This window comes from Cervus canadensis, chromosome 27, assembly GCF_019320065.1.
Source record: "Cervus canadensis isolate Bull #8, Minnesota chromosome 27, ASM1932006v1, whole genome shotgun sequence".
Lineage (NCBI taxonomy): Eukaryota > Metazoa > Chordata > Mammalia > Artiodactyla > Cervidae > Cervus > Cervus canadensis.
In genome coordinates, this window is record NC_057412.1 from 45,491,375 (window position 1) to 45,514,670 (window position 23,296).

Genomic DNA, 23,296 nt, shown 5'->3' on the forward strand with positions numbered 1-23,296 from the left:
AAGAATTACTATTTTTCTGATATGTAGGCATTGCACAACTATACCTATATTATAATATATGATACTTATGAAAGGCAATGTAGAAAGTAAACTTTGAAAAACTATATTCCTAATTCTGATTTAGCAAAGACCCAACTTTACCCCCATGTACCCACGTTTATGAAGGGAAATTAAACAAGAAAAAGTGGGCTGCGTAGCTGTTTTCTCAGTTTCACAAAGTGATATTGAATTCCCTCAGATGTCTTCTCCCATCTGCCATGCAACCAAGTTATTTGGGAATTACAAGAACTCATATCATACATGCATACGCATGTACACACACACATACAGAAATCTTACTTGTTGTATATTACATGACCTTGACAAAGATTTTAAACTCTTGTTTAATATAATAGTTTATGAGAGGAATTATGAGATATAATTATGTGTCATTGAATCATAAAATCAGGTATGGAAGACTCTTTAAAGACATCAGCTTAATCTTCTGTCAGTAGAGCTATTATATTTTATCATATCAAGTAAGATACATGTGCTATATACACTTTAGAAAGCATATATAGTAGATACAATTTGTGCTTCATTATAATGAATATATGAAGTAGATTTCTATGGAATAGATTTTTTGTAATTTCTTAGATTGGATTGGATCCCAGTGTTTCAAAGTCAGAAATCAATCCTCCTATCATAGTTTAATATAATATGTTTCTGTGAAGAAAACCAATTTGATAATAACCAGATGTTATTATGTGCAATTGCTTCCTCCATCCTTTCATTCATATTCAGTGATTATTTAGTCCTACACTAAGATTCTATTTTACAACAATGATCCCTTTATTGGAAACCACAGTTTTATTAAATGAGTGAAGGTCTAAACCAGTAGTTCTTAACTAGTTGGGATTTCTGGGGACAGTTTTGCCTTCCGGGGACATTTGCCATGATTGAAGATTTTTCTGTTGTCTTAGTGAGAAGAAGGTGCTATTGGTATCTGAGGGGCAGAGACAGGGGTGCTGCTAGAATTATGTAGGACAGCCCCCCACAGTAAAGATTTATTCAGTCCCAAATGTCAACAGTGATGAAATTAAGAAACACTACCTGTTTTAATTAGAGTTGTATATATCTTAACTCATTAATAAAGCAAATAGGGACATTGGCATGTTTGTCAAAATCAGTCAAATACATATGAAAGTAATTTCTAAGGATAAGTCTCATTTTTACCTACTTCCTCCCCCAACAGTTCATTTGCACAAATAAATTTCTCTAACATTTCTGTAGAACTGGAATTTAGTTTTTATTCATAAGCTCTGAGCCCATTGTAAAATGATTTACCCTTCTATGGCACCAACCAGAGCTACAGAGCTAAAAAAAAAAAAAAAATGCTTTTAAGGATGATGATGCTTTCAAAGTATCAGTGCAATAAAAAATAATTAACCACACTAAATTACAGCGTGTAAAACAGACTCTGGTGAATTTTGGTCTTATACTATTCTATATTATTTGTCGCACTTCCTCTTGAAATATGGTAGCAGATTCTGACTTTTAAGTGACCTCAGTGCAGGTGTCTATATGTCAACAATGTAAAGAGAATGATTACTCAGACGTTGATCATCCTTAAGGATTACTTTACACAGAAAAGGAAATTCTCACCAATATAGCCCAAATTATTACAGTTTTATTATTTTAATTAGAAATATAAAGCATTCACCTGACTTCAAAAGGTTGCCTGAGTCTGTTTTAGTGCCTCTTTAAATTATTTGCTGTATAAAATGCATAACTATAATTATCTTGTATTTTATGATCACTTGCCTGAGAATTCTATATGTGAGATTATTTGGTCAAGAGATTTTTCTTGGGATGTGCTTGTCTTATTTTTTTCTCACTGAATTCTCCTGTCACCTTTCTAGTTCTATAGTTCTTTATCTGTAGCTAATAACTCTTCATAAGAATGACTAAAGAACTACACAATTCTGTTCAAGTACAGCACATATTTATGTTTTATTCTATGTCATGACATTTTGATAGCAACAGTAATAATAGTGAATAACATTACACTAAATTTTTAGAACACATTTAATACATAAGGTGATTTAGCCCAGTTTAAAGTATCTTCTGACATATGCATGTACGTATAGACATAACATGTATAGAACAGAAATGCAAACCCTTGTGCACACACACATTTCCTTCTATATTTTATATTTAGCCTCTTTGAGAAAGGACATCATAGGTATTCTATATTTGCAATAATATCCAATAATCTCTAGACTATGAAACCATGAATAATTTAACAAACTAATATTACAGGGGAGTAATTGCAGGGGGATTCTAGTAAGCTAAATTTAATTCAAACTTGACAGTTCAAAGATAAAATCTCTTGCTTCCATGAAAAGTATAAACAGAATTATTTGTGTTGACAGGTGCTTTGGGTCTACCTGGCACTTCATCTCAAAGACTGAGATGCCCTAGAGGTGTCAGGAAGCCAATGTATCACTAAATCGTGGTAGTCTTTATGGCTACTGTATCTCTAGAGGGTTAACAACATTAGCTCTCCCACACGTATAAGTCTTTCTTTCAGGTGCACCCGGGCGCCATTATACTCCCACCTGAAGAGGAAAGTTGATGAATATGGCCAACTTATTTCTAAACTCATTGTGACTGTGGCTCCTGATGCCTTCCAAACGGTTACCACTCATTCTGCCTCAGTCTGTGGATTGCTCTCTTGCTCGTTTACCTACTGTGCTCATTCTTGTCAAATATCTTATTGCCCTATGTTTCTGGCAAGTCCTGTCATGGCCTTTATTTTGGATATCGAGCTGTCACTGAAAGACCCAATCCATAAATGTGCAAATACTTTAAAAAACAACTCTGTTGTATGGTCATCACGGGTAAGGAAAAGGCATTTCTTAGGGACATTTGCAAATCATGGGGTACAAACAGTTCTTCATTTCTCTTGAAAGAGAAGGAAGAAATGTTTTCTCCTGTAGTTACATCCATAAACTCATAAAAACATAGAATTTGTGCTTGTTTCTCTTCAAGTAAGAGCATGACATTCAAGCTCAAATCTATGTTCCCTAAACACTGAAGACAGTATATGACAGCCTTCACAGTAGGTGCCAAGAATAAGAATCTTGAAAGTTCCAGTGTTGTCAATGCCTCCCTGCTTTCAAAGATGTTAATTTGATAACTAAAGTGGAAAGGACTCCACAATATTCAAATGGAAAATTATCTTATTAGATGCCCATTAAAAATGCCAGTAATTATCCCAGGGATACTGTGGTTAAAAAAAAATGTGTTCCCTTCCCTGCTGTAATTGTGCTTTCATCATGCTAATACATTATGTACTTGAAATTCATATAGGTTTAATTTCAATTATAAAATTATAACATTTTAAGATTTTAAATTATAAAATTATAAAGTTTGCTGTATATTGAAGCTTTATAGAGAAGAGGAAAGAAAAATGGTCTGTAAGATAGAGCAGAGCATTGCATTTTTTGGAAAAGGCATTTTTTATTTCCCTTTACCTGGCAAAGGATCACCTCATTGGTACCCAGGCTCTGTAATCTGTTTTCACTCCTGGACCAACCATGGGAACACCATCAGTTGCCAAAAGAAGATGTTTTGATAATACAGAAAGTAATTAGACATGCATGTCTTACCATAATTTAAGGAAGAGCATCACAGCTTTCTAGAGTCATTACATATTCAGGTGTCTTGCTATATAGTCATGAAAAAAACAAGATACTAAATCACAAAATTGTTTCCATGGCTTGGAAAACCTGCCCCTGTGTACAGTGCTTGAACAGATCCTAAAATACATGATACAAGTTCCACATTTAGGATCCAAAGTATTATACAAAACCAAGTTCTATTTTGTAAAATAAAGCAGTTCCTTAACTGCCATAAGTTTGCTTGTCTACAACCACATGTCTAAATCCTTACAATTTTTATTTTAATAAAGCTGAAGAGACCATCTCTTCATTTACAGTCTTATGCTCTTCATTGATTTATCATAAAAAAGAATTTAAATCAATATGATTGACACTAAACAATTGAAAATTATTGATGGAAAAATTTAATTTTTCATTATAAAATAATATGTAATAAAAGTTTTAGTCAAATTTTGTCTATAATAGCAAGTTAAAAATGCATTCTATGGCTTATACTATCCTTGGTATTCTTCATTTTAATGATGTTAAAAATCCTGGAAAGTAGTTGTGTGGTTTATTTTTGTGAAAATTTGTGTTCTCTGTAATGTTTTTGTTCACTGGAGCAAAAGTGCTTTAAAGGAAAGTACCTTCCTCAGTTGACAGAATTCCTTTTCTTTCTATACTAAGGTTAATATGAAATTTTTGTTTATGTTGTTACTGATGGATAGCAGTGAAAGATAGTCTCCACCCTGTCTTGTTTCTTTAGAAAGTCATAAGATGGCCTTATTCATGTATTGTCATTGCCTTAGCTTTGCACTTTAGCGCCACCTGGTGGAAAAAATATCGTTTGTTTTTCTCTTCGGTTTAGTTAGCCCCTTCACATTCTGCATCCCATTATGAGGTATCTTAATAGATATTAAATCATTTAATACAATTAAATAATTGTAAATGTATTTAATCTTAAAGACAGTTGTAAATAAAGTAAGGTAAAAAGATCTGCTAGACTTGCTAAGTGAAGTCGCTCAGTCGTGTCCGACTCTTTGTGACCCCGTGGACTGTAGCCCACCAGGCTCCTCCGTCCATGGAACTCTCCAGGCAAGAATACTGGAGTGGGTTGCCATTTCCTTCTCCAGGGGATCTTCCCAACCCAGGGATTGAACCCAGGTCTCCCACATTGCAGGCAGACGCTTTAACCTCTGAGCCACCAGGGAAGTCCCTAAATACTATATTATTGCCAAGTTAAATGCCTATGTTTCTTTAAATGTCATAAATTTGAATAGTATGTTACATATCTATGAAAATGTGGAAATTATTGATAATTCAATTAGTTATAATTTTCATTCTTTTTAATAAAGAATTAAACAAGGAAGTTTTCTGTACTTTAGTAGCAAAACAATTGCTTAAGTTAGATTGTCTACCAAAAAAGCAGTGTAATCATTTCATGAAGAAATTTCATACCACAAATTCTTTTCTTTTTTTGCCCTCTCTCAGCTTGGGATCTTGTTTCCCCAACCTGGGATTGAACCCTCACTCTAGTAGTGAAAGTGCAAAGTTCTAACCACTGCACCGCCAGGGAATTCCCTACAGACTCTTATCATGTTAATATTTTGTGTATAGTTAAAGTGAAAACTAGTACTTTAACCATTACTACAGTAAAGCAGGACACTTTCATGCTCATTTTTCCACTTATAATTAAGATTCAGTTGTGGGCTTATTTGTACTTGTTCTTAGTTTTTGATAGTTTTTGCAATTTTTCAGAAGTTAAATTTAAGAGTATTTTCAAATGAAAAACACAAATATATTTGAACCCAGTTTTGAAAAATTTAAGCATATTAATCTCTTTGTGTAGTCCTATGTTTCTATGAAATACAGTTGAAGGTGAAAATAAACCCTAGGTGTTATACGGTTCCTTTGGCATATACTGCTTATTTATATGGGGCTTCACCAGTGGCTCAGTGGTAAAGAATCCATCTACAATACAGGAGCCGCAGGAGATGCAGACTGTATCCCTATGTCATGAAGATTCCCTGGAGGAGGGCAGGGCAGCCCACTCCAGTATTCTTTCCTGGAGAATTCCATGGACAGAGGAGCCTGGCAGGCCACATACCACAGGGCTGCAAAGAATCGGACATAACTGAAGCGACTTATCATGCACCCATGCACTTGTCTATTCCCTGGTAAAATTGAGAGTTTTATAGATTTGAATCTTATGACATTCAAAGGCTTAATAAGAACTAAACTAAATAAGAACTGTTGATATTTAAATAGGAAATATGTTCTAACTGTACAATTTGTTGTATTTCATTTAAGATAAAATTATAATAGATAACCTTCACTAAGACTTGCATCTTGTACTGAAGTTATTTGCTTTGCTGCTTCAAGAGAATATTTGAACTCTTCTGTCTCTCTTTTGTTCCTTTCCTTTAAAGGTCTTGGATGGTACACTGTAAACTCAGCATATGGAGATACCATTATCATGCCTTGCCGAGTTGATGTACCTCAGAATCTCATGTTTGGCAAATGGAAATATGTAAGTGTGATCTATCTAGGACTTGGTTAGTTGCCTCTAGTCTTTTAAAGAAAATTCTAGTCTTTTAAAGAAAATGAGTAAATGTGAATTTCAAATAACATAATGGTAATATTCAACTGTGGATATAAATGTAAGAAGATGAAATTAATGTGTTGAGTATATTAAAAGAATAATTCCTTACATAACAAATGCTATTTTAAAATAAAGCCAATAAACAGACAATTCTTAGCTCAAATTAGTCTGAAAGAGTCACCCTGAAGTGTTCAAAGCAAAAGAAATGGCAGATTCCAGAATACACTCAGGGAGTATAGGACAGGGCTTGGAGGAGAATGGTTGCCATTCTCTACATGCTCACCTCTTGTTTGGTGTGGTCCCTTTAAAGGCAAGGCGTACCAGGAACCGGAGCATCAAATGTCCACTGAAAACTAGTCGTCAATGTTAGAAGCCTGCTTCTGGTACTTGGTCTTACAACTCAGTAGATGTGGTAGCTTCTTTTAAAATTTAACATTGCTGATTTTATTCATTTTTTCAGTTCAGTTTAGTCGTTCAGTCATGTCTGACTCTTTGCGACCCCATGGACACCACGTCAGGCTCCCCGTCCGTCACCAACTCACGGAGCTTGCTCAAACTCATGTCCATCGAATTGATGATGCCATCCAACCATCTCATTCATTCATTTCTTACAGATAGGAAAATCATATTTTCTCAGGTATTGAGGTACAGATAGGTTTGGAAATGCAGGGTAGCTATCCTAGTAGGTGAAGTGGAAAGGCTGGAAAACGTTGACCAATAAGATACCTCAATCTATTTCCCAGAACCAACAAAAAGTCTGTGTGGCACCATTTCCGAGTGCTAGATCACATAAGACACAATAGTTTGCAAGTTTGAACAGAGGACATATGTTTCATTGAACACAATTGGCAAATTTTCCCTAGGTCATTTAAATGTTAAAAGATATTTGAATAGGAAAAGGATTTGATGGTCCAATAATTTTTGAAAACTGTTTTATTACAATACTTCTCAGAGCCTTTCCTATATACAGCTACATGATAAATTGTCTGAGTTCATTCATTTCTTAGGTTTATTGAACCACACAACTTTTTCTCTCAGATATCTGCAAGAACAAATGTTCCACAGAATAGAAATGTGCATAGTTGCATCCAAGGGGTAGTGAAGCACAATCTCTTAAAGTACAGATTCTGAAGTCAGACTGACATAATCTATCATGTACTGGCTATAGAATTCCGGACAAGTGAATTAATCCCCATTTTCTCATGGGAAAAAAATGAGATGATAATGATAATCTTCCTTACACTGTTGTGAAGGTTACATGAAGTAATTCATATAGGAATACTTACCTAGTACTTGGCACGTGGTAATTGTGTGAAAAGTGTAAACTGTTGTGAGTGTGGTACCACCGAGTTCTAAACACAGTGTGTGATGGGGCAGGTGAAGGCAGAAGGAGGTGAGGCGGCATACCACTTCCCTGTTCCCTCCTCCTAACATCCAGCTCACCCTGGGTAATTTTTAGCTATTTCTGGTTCTGTATAAAAATGGAAATACAAAGTTAAGGCCTGTGAGAACAAAGTCTATTCACAATCCTAAAATCCCAAGGGTCTGGGAGGCTACCACCATTAGTGCTAACATAAATGGAATCCGCTGGTGAAAAACTTCTGTGATTATCGACATTTCTGATGCCCAGGGAATACTTTTCACCTAAACTGAACTGGCACAATGGCAGTGAAAACAAACAATAATGGCAGGTTTCAAACTGTTAATGAAATAAAAAGCTTCAGCGATAAACTGATGAGCTATATTTGAAGTGCCATATGCTCTGAAAGCAGTCTTGATTCCCTGATGCAGTATACAACCTCTAATTTAATGTAGCCTGAAAGACAAAGAGCAGCTTTGGAAAGAGTGAAAGGGAGCGAACCCAGAGGAAAGATGGATTCATTCCTCTCTTACTGCATGGTAATTTCCCTGTGAGTGGAGATCATACCTCCCTGCACCCCACCCTACCCCACTCCCACTGCTTCTTCACCAGCATCCACCTCTGTGCCTGGTACAGAAGAAGCATCTGAGGCTGTCAAGAGTGATATAATGTAGTCATAATGGAGCCAGGCAGTGAAGCTCCAGTCTTGGCCCTGCTGAGGTACACTGGCTGGGGCCCTGGACCAGTTATTTAACCAACCTCTGTCTCCATTGTCTATAAATGAGAGCAGTATTATGTGTAATTTACAGGGTTGTTATGAATATTAAATCCATTAATGCAGGGAAGCCTGAAGAAAGTCCCCTGGTTTATAGTTAAGTGCTCAAAATGTAATAACTGTCATTTCTTGCATGAGTGAACAACTATAGAAATTTAAGATACCATTCTAACATATTTTTCTTAATGAAGGAATGATTTAGTACAAGGATTTGCACTGTAAACCTGTAGCAATATTAGAAGATTTAAAGAGAATGTTACTGATGTATTCAGATATTCAACAAAATGAACCTTTTGGACTCCAATTTTAGCTTAGTAATTGTCTTAGTCACCTTGGGCTGCAATAACAAACTACCACAGACTGGTAGTTTAAATAAACAGATGTTTATTTCTCAGAGTTCTGGAGGCTGAGCAGTCCAAAATCAAGGTACCAGCCAATTCAGTTCTTAAAGAGGGCCCTACTCCCAACTTGCCAATACCTGCCACTTGCTATGCGCTCACAGGACCTCTTCTTTGTGTTTTCATTGAGAGGAAGCACTCATGTGTCTTCCTCTTCTTATAAGGGCACTAATTCCATCATGAGGGTACCATCCCCAAGACCTCTTCTAAACCTAATCATCTCTCAAAGGTCCACCCTGGGGGTTAGGGCTTAGACATACAATTTTGGGAGGGTCTCAAGCCTTGAGTTCATAACAGTAGTAAATAAAATAATTTTTAAAATGTCACTTCTCTTAACACCTTGAAATTTGTCATACACTTTAAAATGTTTTATTATATTTTATTTTCTTCAAGACCTTGTGAGGTTAGTAGAAGAGAGTACACACATGTGCGCTCAGTTGCTCCGTCGTGTCCAATACTTTGCAACCTCATGGACTGTAGCCCGCCAGACTCCTCTGTCCATGGGATTCTCCAGGCAAGAATGCTGGAGTGGGTTGCCATGCCCTCCTCCAAGGGATGCTCCCGACCCAGAGATCGAAGCCACATCTCCTGTGGCTCCTGCATTGCCGGCAGGTTCTTTACCACTAGTGCCACCTGGGAAGCCCCAAGTAGAAGAGAGATTGGCCCTTATTTTAGATTGTTGTTATTAAGTAAGAGGATGTCTGTGAGAGCAAAGGAAGGAATGAATTGTATGTCTCAGTGCTCTTGGCATAAGTGTATATGCCAGATTATATTTTACTTTGATAATAAGTTTTTGTATGAAAACCCTCTGAGCTAAGTTTTATGACTCAGATAGCAAAACCATGGGTTTCAGTGATTAATCGGATTCTATTGCTTTAATGGACATGATCCTTTTGCAAGGGCAAATATACTGTTCCTCCATGAAGATTCATTAAACTATGTTATATGTAAAGGTCAGCTGTGTCAGTTCTTACTGAAACTGAAAAGTGTGGGCACATAAAGTATACAGATTAAAGTAACGAGCATGCTAAAGATAATTGCCTAGGATTTCTAAATGAGTGTTTGCAGCTCAAGTGTGTGTTGCTGTGATAGTTAGCTGAAAATCCTTTTGTAACATAACACAAAACACGTTTATTTTCACCTGTTTTTCTTTTATATTAGACATAAGGCCAACCCTTGTCAATTTCAAAAGAGATACCAATTCTGTCCTTCAGATGCAAGAAAAGATGGGATCCCTTAAGCTCCATCCTTTCATGTTTGTATACTTACTGATGCCTGTAAAAGAACTTAAAGCTTTTCCCTTACGAAGAGTGATCCTTTGTAACCAAAGATTTATGTGAGGCTCATATCCAAAATTACTCTTCTTGGACAGAACTACAAATTTTGATGGAATAACATGGCCAAGAAAATTTTGTTGCTCTGACTGTAATTCTGAAATGTCTAAATATGCCTGTTTTTTAATGTATTGTTACTTTAACTTTTAGGAAAAGCCCGATGGCTCCCCAGTATTTATTGCCTTCAGGTCCTCTACAAAGAAAAGTGTACAGTACGACGATGTACCAGAATACAAAGACAGATTGAACCTCTCAGAAAACTACACTCTCTCTATCAGTAATGCAAGGATCAGTGATGAAAAGAGATTTGTGTGCATGCTAGTAACTGAGGACGACGTGTTTGAGGCTCCCACAGTAGTCAAGGTGTTCAGTAAGTAGTCCGAGTGTAACTGCTAAGTGGGATTGATGACTGGTCCTAGAAAATGTTCTTTAGAAAGAAGGCTGAACTCTCTGGTGTCTCCACAGCAGGTATCATGTTAGAGGATTTCTAGAGAGCTTTGTTCTGCTCATGCATGCTGTCAGTGAGAAAAACAAAAACCCGAAATTCAAATAAGAATTTTATCTAGCAAGGAAGCAGAATATTATTTTATTTGCAGTGAGGGAATAAAAGAATATTCTGTTGTTTTGTTGGATAAAATTTCCTGTGATATGAATTGCTGTTAAATAAAAATGAGCCTGTGAAGTTTCACTTTCACTGACATGTACAAATAAATGTTATGTGGTAGATAATATATAGATACATCATATTGGGTTGGCCAGAAAGTTCATCGGGATTTTCTGTACAACGTTATGGAAAAATTTGAACATTTTTGATATACATATTCATGCATATCAATGCATCTATAAATATGAATTAGGCTAAACCATATAAAATTGCTATTTTGATGTATAACAATGACAAAATGCAAGCAGGAGACCTAAGTTTTCTGTATATGTATATGTATATGTGTGTACACACACACATTCTGACCTTAAGCACTTAATGCTTGTTGATTTACTTTCTGAGAGTGTTCAAGTGGTTTAGAAAATTGCCCTAAAATAAAGAAGTTCACCACTTCTTTATGTGGTGTATGTGGTGTATGTGGAATCCATCAGGGGGGGAAAGTAGAGTAGGATTGGAAGAAGAGAAAGTTGTAAAGAAGCTTGGAATAATTACTGTAGGTTACTTTGGCTAATGATACTATGTAGTTAGTGTGAGGGTGCAAATAGCTCTGCAAATAAATGACTTGAGAAGTTCTAATTAAAATGTTTTATCTTTTAACATTTAAATAAAATATCCCGCCGTCATTACATCATAATATCTTAGAAATTACAGGGAGAAAAATAGGTCTCAAAGGTTTCAGAATGCCAGTCTTTTTTAATTAGGGAAGAAGGTCTCACTTTTTAGTTTTTTCCAGTTTTCTGATAACTTGACAGCACCTAGAAATTATTAAAATAAACAGGGAAGAAAGAAAGCCAGAGGGCCTTGCTATTACAGCAAGTAACCTTGGATTTTTCCTGTTTCTCTTGTAATAGCCCATGCAACTAAGTAGGACGGTCCCTTAAGCATTTATATGGACTTCAAAGCTCCTTTGGGCTCACGACAAGGATTCAAAGAGTGCTTATACTATCAAAGAAGCCTTTGTTCTCCAGAAGAACCGTGTAAAAGCATATTACATGTTTCAGTTGATTACCTTTCAGCTTAGAAGGCACTTTCCAGAAACCATCAACTCAACTCAATTATTTTATGGATCAAACCAAGTACCACGTGTTTCTCAGTTATGCCCCCTTATAGTAAACACCCCAGATAATCTCCATCCTGTATTTGCCAAAGTTCCATGTATTTTTTTCTTTCCTTTTATTTCACTTTTATGTTATTAGGAAGATGAATTTTGCACTGCTAGAAACACTTTTTCTAAAGAGAGCATCCAAAATCTTTTAATTAGGCCATGATGTCATTAATATAAGTATACAGGAATGTGCTGCAGTAGGTAGAGATTAAGTCACATCACTCTAAAGGGTTGTGTGTATTGATGTCATTGTCACATTTCTTGTTATTATGTTAAAATTACCAAATCTCAAGACAGTTGAGAAAGAAGAGACAGTTGAGAAAGAAACAAGAAAGTTGAAAAAATCCAGGTTGTTCCATTTTCAGAATACAAATTTTAGAATATAATTTTTTAAATGCCCAGAAGTTCGGTTGGCTTAATTCGATAAAATTTGTAAGGGATATCTATGTTTGTAAAAAACAATCTCACACCCTGCATACCATCAGCTCCCGCTACCTACCCCCTTCTCTTTTGAATGTTGTTGAAAACAAAGTGATTCTCAGAAACAGAATTTGCATTCCAGGCTCTGGGCCAGGGAGAATTTAAATAGATGAGTTATACATTTTTGAAAATGGGGTTTTATACTAGAAACTGTGGGACCCTCCAAGTCCAATTAAATAAACAGCACAGCTCATGATAAAGAGTCTGCAAAGAGCATATAGGGACTTTGCTTTTTTAAAAAATAATGAATTTACTTTGGATCATTATTTGTGAAGCAAATAGCAGCTGTGACATGGAGGCTTTCACTCTGTGCATGTATATATTGCAGTCACTTAAGAGTTACTAGGCTCATCAATCAGTCCTCTGTTTCCTTCTGACGAGTCACCTAGCAACATGCATTGTGTACCACAGAATGAGTACGGTTAACGTGAGCTAATCCCAAATCAGCTTGCTGCAGAATGTCCGCCTTATAGGCAAAGTCAAACTGTTTTCGTTCAAACTAGAGGCCATGAGTGATGACTTTATTACTCTGATGAAGGTTTGTTTATTCAGTCCTAAGCTATATCTCTCATGCAAGAAATCATGCCAGTGAAGCAGGCCAGATCCAAAATGAGTCTCGTGCTTTGTCACCACTAATAAGGCACTTTCGTTTGTTTGGTAGTTAAAATGGCACTAAAATCAGACTCTTTGCGTTTAATGTACATTTGAAGTTAATAAAACTATCCCTTAGCAAGAGCAAACCTTTAAAAGTTCTTGCAAAGATTCATTGTTGTGATTGTGCAAAAGTCTTAGAGGTTGAATGCGTGCCCAGAGAGCCAAATGGCTGAATGGCTGTCAGCGGTATAATAGGAAAATCACTGAACTGGTCATCAGGACATCTAGCTTTGTTAGATCTGCTACAAATTTCTGACCTTGGACAAGTGACTTCCCCAGTCAGGGCAAGGCATACGAGTCTCTCCTCGTCCGTAAGTGAGTTTTCCCACTCTGTTCCTAGGAATCTCTTGAGAAGCTAATGAATAAGGCTGAGGAAAGTGAGGAGCAGCTTCTACTTGAATAACTAGAATTCTAGTCACTCAGTGTTTCAAAGTTTTTTCATGATATTTTGTTCAGGGGAAAAAAAATGAGAGAAGGGCTTGAGCACTAAAAAGCCTTTGAAAATCACAATCCAGCCTAATCTTCGGCACTGGAGTGTGTGGTGTTAAAAGGAAGATTATTTCTGTGACTTGGAGTCTGGTGTCTACCTGGACCAGCCAGCTCTTCTCCTAGTAATGGTTGACATCACAGTGTTATTTTAGAGCTTTCATTTGGACACTGTGCTCAATATTTATCGGAACTGAGCATCCCTCTTCAAACCCTCCCTGTGAAAATTATTCAACTGCAAGCCACTTCTTTTTTTTAATGAAAGAAGCAGAAAATAACCCTTTCAACAAATGAGGTCTACCCTCTATATTTCATTTTGATCCTTTAAATGTAAAAAAAAATAATACCTCTTCCCATCTCATAAGGAAAATAAACTATAATTTAATGTTCATAATGATTACTTAAAGTAGATCAAGAGGTGATTGTCGAGAAAATACAGAGAGAAGCGTCCTTGACTCACTGTAGCCAGTACATCTGCCTCTTACTCTCTTCCCATACCAGATTGAGCTGTCTGTCCTCTGTGTGGCTTTTGAGAATAACTCTAGTGCATTCTGGGTGATATAGAGCAGCTTTGTGTTCATCACTTCATCCTCACCTGGCTGTGAAACCCTTGACAAAATTATTTTAATAATGCTAATAAATTTGTGACATGACTTTTCCTTTCAATTCTATACTTAGTTATGAATCCATGAATCATATTAAGATGTAATTCACATAAAGCTTTTTTAATCACTTTGGAATCAATATGCAATTTTGCTAAAATAGTACACGTCCTCTTTTATGGTCCTCTAACCGACACTCATCGATTGTTACACACTGATATGAAAGTTACCTGCAAAATATGTATTTAATATGAAATGTTTGAAACAAAAGTTTGAGAAAATAACTCAAAAAAATGCAATTGGTATTAGCCTTACTTTCTCAATATTCAATATGACTCTCTCTTCTAAATAGAAAAATGAACAACTGTACAAAGAGAACTAAATTTTAAGTATCCTTTCATCAGGTTTCCCTGGGTTTGCTGCAGCTTTCTTTTATTGAAATAATAAATTTTAGACAGTGTTTATGGAAACAAGTGCACATGGACATGTGGAAAAGACCAACAATTTGAACACACCAGTATTAACAGTTATACAGAGTTTATAAATTATAGTAAAGGAGTATATTCTACATTAGAGGAAATATGTGTCTAACTGAGTTGTCATCTGATTTTCATGAACTAGACATTAATGCAACCTAACAAAACTGCCCACCTGCACTTTCTATTAAAAATCTAATATTTTAGAGGATCTTTTCCAATCTATATGTATATTCCAGGCATAGATAGTAACTGAAGGGAAACAGAAAACCATTTTGCTCTTTTTTTCTTATTAAACTTGACTTTTAATCAACCACATAAATTAATTTAATACCTTACCTCTTTTGAGCTCTGAGAGTGGTGTCACTGAGTAGCTGACTTTAGTTTCCAGAGAACTTTCACTTACTCAAACCCCAAGATTTTCGTTCTGTTTAAATATTTTGGATGCAGCCCTATCGCAAAGGCATTGGACATTTGCCATAAAACACTGGATTCTGAACATAATTTAAGGTTTTATCAATAACTCAAGTTGTAATTATGAACATTAATGATTTTATTTTAAAATAGTCACAAAATTAAGACTTGCTGATGTGTAGAAGGCTACATATTTCCCAGAAATTGCTATTTATTTTGAGTATTTTTTCAGTTTTTCGTAATTTTTGGTCACATTCTTAGCAGTCAGGTAGCCAGATCACTTCTTATTTGTGTTAATGTAATTGTTTGTTATTCTTTTCTATTTTTCTATCTTTCTTTTACTTTTTAATCTTTCTTATATTTTCTTTTCAATCTGTGCATTTAGAATATAGATAATTGCTCTTCAGGAAGCTGTATCAAGAAAATTATATTTCTAGAATTAATAGTAAATAGGCCTCCTATAATTGAAGTGCAAGTTCAACACGTAGGCAAATTCACTATTATTATCCATTGTTCTAACTTCTAATATAAAATAATTGCAAAGGGAAAATTAACTCTGGATATTAACTTGAAGAAGATTACATTATTTTTGCCTGGAATCTTGGTGATACCCATTTTGCTATTTCAAAGACTTTTTGTCTTCTTTCATGTTCCCTATAATAGTCTGTTTAGGTAATATGTGTCATAACTGAATTCCAAACTGAATAATAATAATAGAAAAGCGAGTTTAGTTTGGTAGTAAAAGTACAGTGATGGTAGACAGTGAGATTATGAAAGAAAGGATAGCTGGTTGTCTTTGTCTATTTATTTGAGAATAGAATAGTTGTCCATGAGACTAACAAAAATCAATGACAATGTGAGAAAATATCCATTCTCTATAGACTAATTCTTAGAGCTAATTAATAAGTTAAAAAATCCATCAATGATAGACAACTAAAGGCTAGAATAAAATAAGTTTAAATAATACCATGTTGATCCAATTTGTAATCAGTTTTTCCCAAAGCCTCTATTAGAATATATGCTTATAGAGCTTCCTATATTGAAAATGCCTCTGTCCATTATCTTAGGTTCCAAATTTGAAAGATTTTCTTACATTTATAGTTTCATAATATAACTTCACTCAAAAGACAAGGTTTAAGATAATAGGAAACTTGAGCTTCTACATCCCTTAACCACTATATATTCCCCTTGATTTTAGAGCAGTGATTCTTAAACCATACTGTGCCCCAAAATCCCCAATGGAACTTGTTTTAAAAGTAGGTTTATAGGATTTCCCCTAGATATTATGATTCAGTTGGCCTGATAGAGCTCAGAAATTTGCATTTTAAATAAGCGCCCCTGTGATTCAAATTCATGTGAACTCCAGTTTTCATCTAGAGTTGGAAATTATTGGTAAGTAGAAAGTGCACACAGTAATCAACTGCAGATAATATATCCTCTTTAATACATTAACCTCTGTTACCATCTGAACCATACTCACTGTTTATAAAGCATCCAGAAAATGTTACCAATATTTTATTCACAGGAGTAATAAACATTTAAAATAATATTTAATGTAATAAAGCAAATATCTGGAATGGGTAGCTAACCAGATTTCTTAATTATAGATTATATGGGGAAATTTTATTGTGTTGCTTATTTTTCTACTTTGAGTAAATTAATTATTTTTCTGTAAACCAAATCACAAATGTCCATTTTCTTCTTCCATGTGCACTTAAAATATTTCTCTGTTTAACTTTAGAGCAACCATCTAAACCTGAAATTGTAAGCAAAGCCCCATTTCTTGAGACAGACCAGCTTAAGAAGGTAAGAACTTGTTTTTGATTGGTTGCCTTTCCTTAGCCTATTGTTGAATGCCTTTTCTTATCCTCAGATGCCAGGACAAATAAGATAGACTTTGCTCTGTGGAGTTGACAGTGTTCCAGGTACCAGTCAGAAAGCCCGCACAAGGTAGAAAGGAGGCGTAGAGGGAGGCATGGTTGTTTCTGCAGGGGGGAGAAGGAGATGCGAGTTTCTTTGTAAAAAGCGTCGGTCTTTCCTGTCTGAGTGAGCGAGTGTTTAATGAGGCCATGGTAGACGCGTGCATCTTCTGCACACCACAGACAGGAAGGGCTCCCCACCAATATGAGATAACACCGTGTGAAAGGAAGTGGCGCGGTTGGGAAACATTATTTGCAGAGCTGGAATTTTGGGTGCTCAGCCAGTGGGCAAGAGAGTCCAGTAAGAGGTGAATCTCGAGAGTTAAGAGAGGCTGGTTATGACAAACCTTCTATCATGTATAATGTTTGGTCTCTATCTTACTGATAAACCATTGAAAAGTTGAAGAAAAGGGGTAAGATCAGATTTGTGCAATCATATTAGCGGAGATTTGAAGGAAGGGCAAAACTGGAGTTCCATATGTGAACATATCACTTGATTCATAATCTCACTTTCACTAATTAAAATAGCCCAAATTTCTTTTATTGGAGGAAAAAGCAAGTTCAAAATTCTTTGAATCAGATTAAAGTTGACTGCATAATATTATTTGATAAACACTAAATATTAAAAACTGGAGTAGGAAATGACAACCTATTCCATTTCCAGTATTCTTGCCTGGAGAATCCCATGGACAGAGGAGCCTAGCGGGCTACAGTCCACAGGGTTGCAAAGAATTGTACGTGGCTGAGCATGCACATGCATGCACAGACACACACACATATTAAAAACACATGTGAAGTACAGTGGTAAGGATTACAGTTCATGGTAAGTATATGTCATCTGAAATGTAGCATGAAGCTGGAGAGGCAGCCTCGTTTTAACACCGTTAATGACTCTTTCAAATGCAGATTTGTCAATCATGGTAATAGCCAACGTTAATACAGTTATGTTATTTAGTTAATGTTAAAAATGAATACTGTCAAAATGAATTGGGTAATGCTTTTAAATGAATGTGATTTTATTAATGGTGGCAGCATCTACTGCACATTTTAAAATGGGCAAGACTATAATTTTAAACACAAGACATTGTTTTTATGTAAGAGTGCATTCATTCAGTCCTTAGTTGGGACTTATAAAATGAATGGGTCAGGAAATCATTGGAGGAACTCTGCATCCCTTGAGGAGTCTGGGGCTTTCAAATGGACAACCCCTGATGAAACCAAGGTTGTAATATTTCCTCTCTATATTGCAGTTGGGTGAGTGCGTTTCAAAAGACAGTTATCCAGATGGCAACATCACGTGGTACAGGCATGGAAAAGTTCTGCAGCCTCTTGAAGGAGGTGGGTAAGAAGTGGGCAATAAATCCAGGTGACCTGTTTTGCCTTTCTCTTGTCGAAGCATTCTTTAGACTATCCTGAGTCTAAATGCATTGCCCTCTTTTGATTTATGACTCTATATTCTTTGTTACTTAAGTATCCATTAAATCAGTAAGGGATTTTTTAAAACTTCATTTTAGACCTTGTGCAGAAGAATCAAGAGCAGAGAAAATTATTTCTGTATATGGCATGTTCTAGAAGTTAATTAAAGTGAGTGGGAGATAAAATTCCCAGGATTCTATTTCTGTCCATGTCTCTGATTCATGCTTTTGAAAAGACATCTACCTCACTACATGTCAATTTTCCCTCCTGTTAAATGCAGTAAGAAGGACAAAACCACTTCTCAAAGTTGCTATGACAGTTAATTAAGGGCTGTGATTTTCCGATGAAAGATCCTACCATTAGTGTTCTTTATTTTCTTCAGCGGTGGTCATAATTTTTAGAAAGCAAATGGACCCAGTAACTCAGCTCTATACCATGACTTCATCCCTGGAGTACAAGACATCCAAGGCTGACATACAAATGCCATTCACCTGCTCTGTGACATATTATGGACCATCTGGCCAGAAAACAGTTTACTCTGAACAAGCAGTTTTTGATATTTACTGTAAGTAACTCAACACAATTATACAATTTTAATGTATTAGAAAAAATGTTCCAATGTTATTTTAAGTCCCAATTCAAAAGCTCTTTGGAATCTATTTCCAAACTCCCATCCCTATTCCACAGTACCCAAGTAATATCTTCCTCTTTGCAAGACCTATAGAATAAATGCTCACCCATCTTATGATAGCTTTCAGCCTCTACTTTGTTATTTATAATCATCTCCTCTGTATTCTCTAACCTAGTCTGATTTCTTCTGTTAATTCTCCACCCTGGCACATAGTCATGGACTTTGTAGGAGTTCGAAATGCCACCTGATGGTTTTCTGAATGAATGACAGATGAATAGAGACTTATGACTGATTGGTTTTCTAGATATGGAATTTCCATTTTAATAAAGAGAAATATTTTAATAGTGCAATCAATTGCATACGTTAGATAGAATGTTGAATTCCAAGGTATTTTGTTTAACTTTACACCACAGATTTTAAAACCTGGAATATTAGACTACAAAGGAACTTTCTTGATCATCTGATCTAAGTCCATTATTTTATTTAACAGCAAAATGAGACCCAGAGACTGCCCTAAATTAGCTTTAGCTACTGGATTAGAATCCTTTTCTCCAATGCTGTGTTCCTTCCTGTAAGATGGAAGTCAAGATAATATGATTTAGAGCAAAGATGCTGGCAATCCAGTTTCATTGCTGTTGGTTACTATGCATTTCTAGAAAAGAAGCTTAACTACTTTGTTTTCATATTTTGAAATAGGACAAATATAATACTTAACTCATGGTGGTGTTATAGAGATTCAGTGAAATTAAAAATCTAAAATAGCACAACATGTAGCACATTAAATGCTTGTTAGTAAGTACTATTATCATTTTTACCTAATAAGCATATAGACAAGATATATTTCAGGGAATGATACAGAATATTTTACTATTTTTAATGAATTAGAAATTCCCATAATACTGTCATATGTTGTAGAATAACCTAATACTTCTACAACTATTTGAGAGAAAGGATAGAAATGCCCATTAAACCTTCAAAGAGTTTTATCTCAGCTACATTTCTATTTGGGTTCCATAAAGTGCCGAATCTTATGTAAAGAGCAAAACTGAAATTCCACTTGCTCTAACCATCATGAGATGTTTTGCCTTAAACTTTGTAAACAAGTTTCAACTTGATTTAAAGGCAAGGATTGAGAGGATTTCATCATGTACAGCTTATCTAAAATCAAACTATTATTTCTGTATGTGGAAGCAGAACTCTATTCAGAGATATTCAATTGGAAATAAACTATCTTGGTGTAAGCACAGAAGCACAAGATAGGAGAGAACATCAAGATGAGTGAAAAGGATTGGAAAATTGGCTTAGGAAGGACAGAATATATGTGAATACCAGGCATGGGGAAATAGATGGGCAGAAAACTCCTTGGATGAATAAGAAGGAAATGATTTTACTGTGGCTGGCTGTGTGGAGCACATTTGGCAGAGCTTTTGAGAAGGCACAGTGTATGCAGTGCTGGCCTTCAAAGCGAAGACCCCAAAGTGTTTAAGACATCATCCTGACATTCAAGGGGTTTCTCCAATAGAGAAGATAGATGCATCGGAAGAAAATTATCAGTGCAAGGTTGCAACTGTAAGTGCCGCAAGACTCAGTGAATGAGTCCTGAAAGTTCAGGGTCCAAGAGCAGTGATCCCCAGACATCAGTGTGCATCAGAATCCCTGAAGGACTTGCTAGAATACAGACTACTGGACCTGGCTTTCGAGTTTCTCACCCAGTAGGCATGAGACCCTGGTTTGATTCCTGCCTCAGGAAGATCCACCGGAGAAGGGATAGGCTACCCGTGCCAGTATTCATGGGCTTCCTTGGTGGCTTAGCTGGTACTGCAATGCAGGAGACCTAGGTTTGATCCCTTGGTTGGGAAGATCCCCTGGAGACAGGAACAGCTACTCACTCCAGTATTCTGGCCTGGAGAACTCCATGCACTGTATAGTCCATGGGGTCTCAAAGAGTTGGATACGACTGAGCGATTTTCATTGCTCCAGGATGACTTAAGAGAAGAGAAGGAGGAGCTAAATGAAAAGTACAGAAGTATACATTCAAGAAAAAGAAATGTGATCAATTCATCTGGAAAGTTTTATAGAACCTACCTCTTTCATCTGTGTATATCTGATTCACAGTACACCTCTTTCATCTGTGTGTATCTAGTTGTGCCTTTTGACACTGCCTAAGATTATGCCACCATTCCTCATTGCTGGTATTTTTGTAACAGCTTCAAAAATAGTTTTCCTGTCTATTCACCCGAAACTGCCCTGCAAGCTGCTGCCAGACATATCTTTCTAAAACACGAATGTGAACATGTTACTCCTGTGAACATGTTACTCCTGTGATGAAAACTCTTCAGCAACTCCCCAGATCTCTCAGGGTGATCTTTACATTCTCAATTTCAAAATGCCTTGAGTCTCCTATAGCCGTGGTCCTTTCCTTTTACAACCTTCACCACTTCACTGCCTTCTCTAATCTGTTCTATTTTCCAGATTCCTCCTGTAGAATACTGTGTACATTCCTATTCATATGCTGTCATGCTGTCATCTTTATTATCCAGCAAACATCTTATTTTTCAAAACCTAGCTCTGGGGCCAACTCCTACCAGAAGCTTCCTCATCTGGTGAATCTATAAGCTACCAGTGATTGCTATGCTTATGCATCTTAGGCAGTTTTAATGTTGTTACAGTCTTAATTTATAAATTTGACATCATCATAAATAAACTGAGAGTTCACTTAGGGCAGGGAATTGCTGTTTTCAACTTTGTAACTCCAGCACTTTGTACTTGAACTAAACAAGTATTAACCAAATGAATGAACATAAGATAAATGGAGAAATGAGAAAAAGAAAAATTGGGTAGACCCTTTTGGTTATTATGTAGGGGTATTTATGGAGTAGTGAGATATATGATTCTTACCCAAAGTAAGTTCAAAGCAGTTATGGATACCAGATTAAGAAATTTTTATTTCAATATTTGCTTTTTGGGAATGCATGCTGCTGCTGCCGCTGCTAAGTCACTTCAGTCGTGTCCGACTCTGTGCGACCCCATAGACGGCAGCCCACCAGGCTCCACCGTCCCTGGGATTCTCCAGGCAAGAACACTAGAGTGGGTTGCCATTTCCTTCTCCAATGCTTGAAAGGAAAAAATGAAAATGAAGTCGCTCAGTCATGTCCAACTCTTAGCGACCCCATGGACTGCAGCCTACCAGGCTCCTCCGTCCATGGGATTTTCCAGGCAAGAGCACTGGAGTGGGGTGCGGGAATGCATGAAGACTTTTAAATATCATTGTAATAGTCAAAGCACTATTTCCAAAACTGATTTAGAGAAAGTATGTATAAAGATGTAGAAAAGAGAAAGGCTTACAGTGAGGAACTAAATGACGTTTAGTGGCAATGTTTCAGATGTAGATTAAGTAGAGCCTTTACAAGGAAAGTGTTGGGAGAACAGAAGGGAAGAATCAAATGCAGAATATAAGGATTAGTCATTAAGATTGGGTGACTGAGTGGATAAGAGAGGGCAAAGGAGAAAGCCGGAGTAACTGGCAGGCTGATGATTTACTAATAGAGTAAAATTCAAAGTCAAAGGGAGAGCATGAGATCATTAATTTTGTTGGATGCACATTAGCGGGCATCCAGAAAGCCACTGTTAGAACTCCAATGTGTTACATTAACCCCCTGATCTCAGTCTAGATCTTCAACTCTCCCATACAGAGCAGAGCCTATTGAAGAAGGGATCCAGAGAAGCAGGGTTAAAATAAAGCAGAAAGTCAGATCAATTATGATTCCTAGCTGTTCTGGTGTCAGCTTTGGTCAGAGACGTGCTGCAGTGATGTGAGACAGACCAAACCAGGCAGAGAAGGGCCATGTGAATGAGTGAGGGAGGCCTAGAGGTGGAAGGCCAGCGGGGGACAAACTTTATTTACTTTCCCACTGTACTGAGAACTGGTCAGGGAACTACCTCAGGCAAATTCAGAAAAATGAAAAAGTATATTAAGTCAATTACTCTTTAGCCTCAGAACCTTCTGGGCAAATATTCAGAAATGCCCAAGCATGAAAAAAAGTCAGAGGCAATCTATAACAACCCTTCTGGGTTTCTTTTTTTTTTTTTTTTCCTGCCTTTAATCTTAGCAAGACAAGTAAATGATTGCAAGAGATAGAAGAAAAAACAGCTTTAAAGTCTACCACTTATTCATCTCACTTTATTAGCTAATAGCAAAGTAAGTCTTCATAGATGGATTATTTTTAGTGCTGCCAGTTTGGAAATATAGACACATGCCTCAGTAGTTATTAAGCCTTGTGGAAAAGACTCTCTAAAATAAACCTTTACATTATATGATTTCAAAATTCACTGTTCA

At 36.3% G+C, this 23,296-nt stretch overlaps 1 protein-coding gene across 3 annotated transcripts in view; it reads left to right on the plus strand.

Moving 5' to 3' along the window:
* Positions 1-23,296, plus strand: part of ALCAM (activated leukocyte cell adhesion molecule) — a 215,189-nt gene that overhangs the window by 146,234 nt on the left and 45,659 nt on the right. For all 3 annotated transcript variants that reach the window (XM_043448847.1, XM_043448848.1, XM_043448849.1), the window contains exons 2-6: positions 6,074-6,174; positions 10,264-10,483; positions 16,736-16,800; positions 18,164-18,251; positions 18,712-18,894. In XM_043448847.1, the coding sequence (XP_043304782.1) occupies positions 6,074-6,174; positions 10,264-10,483; positions 16,736-16,800; positions 18,164-18,251; positions 18,712-18,894 (657 nt within the window). The remainder of the gene's footprint in view (positions 1-6,073; positions 6,175-10,263; positions 10,484-16,735; positions 16,801-18,163; positions 18,252-18,711; positions 18,895-23,296) is intronic.